Source organism: Zerene cesonia, chromosome 8 (assembly GCF_012273895.1).
Source record: "Zerene cesonia ecotype Mississippi chromosome 8, Zerene_cesonia_1.1, whole genome shotgun sequence".
Lineage (NCBI taxonomy): Eukaryota > Metazoa > Arthropoda > Insecta > Lepidoptera > Pieridae > Zerene > Zerene cesonia.
Genome location: NC_052109.1, coordinates 3,552,005 through 3,555,451, shown reverse-complemented (window position 1 = coordinate 3,555,451; position 3,447 = coordinate 3,552,005). Strand labels below are relative to the sequence as shown.

The window sequence follows — 3,447 nt, the reverse complement described above, 5'->3', positions numbered from 1 at the left end:
TTGGCGTTTTGTAGTAGCAGATGTATCAAAACCTATCATAGGCGTAGATTTTTTGAACTTTTATAATCTTATGGTAGATTGTAGAAATAAGCGCTTAGTCGATAATACTACTTCTGTAACTGCTGTAGCCAGCCTCGTAGCTGATAATAATACTAGCCTTTATTCTGTCAAAGTTTTAACTGGTGATACTCCTTTCCATAAAATTCTTACTGAGTTCCCAGAAATCACTCGACCAGCTGGTACGCACCGCACAGTACTCCACAACACCGTACATCACATACTCACGACGCCAGGGCCTCCAGTTTCCTCATCACCCCGTCGTCTTGCGCCTGATAAATTAAAAATTGCTCAGCAGGAATTTGAGTCCATGCTCGCCAGCGGGATTGCTAGACCCTCAAAGAGCCCGTGGTCCTCTCCACTCCACCTAGCCTGTAAGAAGGACAACGGTTGGCGTCCGTGCGGCGATTACCGCATGTTGAACGCCCGTACTGTGCCCGACAGGTATCCAATTCGGCATATCCATGACTTTGCTCATTCTATAGCTGGGTGCAAAATATTTAGCACAATTGATTTGGTCAAAGCCTATCATCAGATACCTGTCAGCCCAGAGGACATTAGTAAAACGGCCATTACCACACCATTTGGGTTATTTGAATTCCCTTTCATGACCTTTGGCCTTCGAAATGCGGGCCAAACTTTCCAGAGGTTCGTGGACGAGATGACCAGAGGCCTAGATTTCGTGTACTGCTATCTAGATGATTTTTTAGTATTTTCGCGCGACAGCCAGCAGCATGAAGAGCACCTCCGGATCATCTTTGGTAGACTGAAGAACTACGGCATGGTGATAAACACGTCAAAGTGTGTTTTCGGGGTCAAGGAGGTAACTTTTTTAGGTTACAGCATCTCCGAGCGAGGCACCCGACCACTTGACGCCAAAGTCCAGGCAATTAAAGACTTCCCTACACCCACCAACGTGCGGCAACTGAGGGCATTTTTGGGCATGCTCAATTTTTATAGGAGATTTCTTCCTCAGGCTGCTCAAGTTCAAGCCCCATTGCATGCGTTGTTGACCGGTACAGTCAAGGGATCACACCCTATCCAGCTCGAAAAGGAGACCCTAGCTGCTTTTGAAGCTTGCAAGGAGAGCTTGTCTAATGCCGCTCTTCTAGCACATCCGGACTGCACTGCAAAGCTCGCCCTGGTGACTGATGCGTCAGACATGGCGATTGGTGCCGTTCTCCAACAGCTTAAGGATAACTCGTGGGAGCCGTTAGCTTTTTTCTCACGAAAATTAAGCCCTTCCCAGGTAAAGTACTCACCTTATGATAGGGAACTACTTGCTATTTATGAAGCGGTGAAACACTTTAGGCATATGCTCGAGGCCCGACACTTCATAGTCTATACTGACCATAAGCCGATCAGTTTTGCATTCCACGAAAGGAAAAAAAATTGTTCGCCCAGGCAGTATAGACATTTAGACTTCATTTCCCAGTTCACAACCGACATACGACATATAGCGGGTAAGGACAATATCGTCGCTGATACTCTGTCGCGGATCGAGGAACTGGGAGCACCCGTCGACCTCGAGACTTTAGCCAAGGCCCAGGCTGCGGACAACGACCTTTCTAAGTTACTAGAAGAGGGTTCGTCATTGCGCCTGGAGAAACTTCACGTACCTGGGAGTCGTATAGCTCTGTACTGTGACGTAAGTACGCCGACTTCCAGACCATACGTGCCCAAATTTTTCAGGAAACAGGTGTTCGATAGTCTCCACTCATTCAGCCACCCTGGCGCTAACGCATCGGCTAAATTAGTTGCTGAGAGATACGTATGGCCAGGAGTGCGCAAGGACTGCAGAGAGTTTGCACGAGCCTGTATTCCATGTCAACGTGCCAAGGTAACACGTCACGTGACCGCTCCACTAGGCACGTTTAATTTACCTAGGGCACGGTTTAAACACATCCACATCGACCTTGTGGGACCCCTTCCTCTCTCAAATGGTTACCGGTATTGTCTGACGGCAGTAGATAGGTTTACTCGTTGGCCAGAAGCAATACCGATCGAGGACATCACAGCGGAGACAGTTGCCAAAGCCTTACTTTCAGGTTGGATAGCTCGATTCGGCTGTCCTACAAACATTACAACCGACCGTGGCCGTCAGTTCGAGTCGGCGCTCTTCCAATGTTTAGCCAAGATAGCCGCATTCGAACATAAACATACAACTGCTTACCATCCAGCATGCAATGGACTTGTGGAACGTTTCCATCGACAACTTAAAGCTGCGATAGTATGCCATGGGAATGAGAGATGGACCGAGTCTTTACCATGGGTTCTGTTAGGCATTCGAACAGCTATTAAAGAAGATCTTCAGTCTTCATCGGCTGAGCTGGTATACGGCGAACCCCTGAGGTTGCCGGGTGAATTTTTCAACCCCATCACGGTAGGTACTACCGATACTTCTGATTTTATAGCTCGCATCAGAAATTTAGCCAGGCAGCTCCAGCCAACACCAACAAGTCGCCATGGTAAACCGAATACCTTCGTTTACAAGGATCTCGCCACTTGTGATCACGTTTTCCTCCGTGAAGACGCATCTCGTGGTTCTCTACAACCGGCTTATTCAGGTCCACATAAGGTTTTGTCAAGGGGGAGTAAAGTTTTTAAGATATTGTTAAAAAACAACGAGGTCACAGTATCGATAGACCGTATTAAACCGGCCTTCATACTGTCTGACCATAAAGACGAACCCTCGCCAGATATACCCAAAGAGTATGTCACACGTTCTGGGCGTCGGGTAAGATTTACTGATTTTTATCGCCCTTGACGGTCTCTGGAGGGGGGTGGTGTAGGCAACTTTCCTACTTTTAGCTTCTTACCTTTATTATTTCATATATTTAATATTTATCTGCCACTATAATATTATTACTGCACATATCACATATAAACATATTATATTATATTTATGATATTTATGTAAGTGTTACAAGTTATCGATGCATGTCCATCGATAACATTTTTATCGACAGGTGCTCATCACTAAAGCTCAGGAATACCGTTAGGTTTTGTTAAGCTCCGCCCCATCGTACGATGCGGGGGCCGTGCGCGGGGGGCGCATCACGTTGCGCTAGCGCATGCCGTCCGCAGAGAGGCAGTCTGGTATCGACCTCGACGCGGAGCGCTTGTTGCTTTTCCACACACTTGTCGCTTTTATACTCGTACCGCGCTTACTATTAAAAGCTAGCTGAATATTTCTTATAACTATTCTTCTTCCGTGCTTGTGACTTTTGCCTCTGTAAACTTTCTGCTTGTGCCAGTGCTTAACCTGTAGTGCCTTCTATTTTATGTAATTGTTATGTGTATGTGAACAATAAACGTGTAAAACTTATATACGCGTACAACCTTTATTTAATCGTGCATTCAATCCTCACATCTCCTACACATTTCCAC

At 46.4% G+C, this 3,447-nt stretch overlaps 1 protein-coding gene across 1 annotated transcript in view; it reads left to right on the top strand.

The window, feature by feature from the left end:
- Positions 1-3,447, top strand: part of LOC119828711 (ubiquitin carboxyl-terminal hydrolase puf-like) — a 20,183-nt gene that overhangs the window by 7,897 nt on the left and 8,839 nt on the right. The window contains exon 19 of the mRNA XM_038350952.1: positions 85-2,794. Within this exon, the coding sequence (XP_038206880.1) occupies positions 85-2,794 (2,710 nt within the window). The remainder of the gene's footprint in view (positions 1-84; positions 2,795-3,447) is intronic.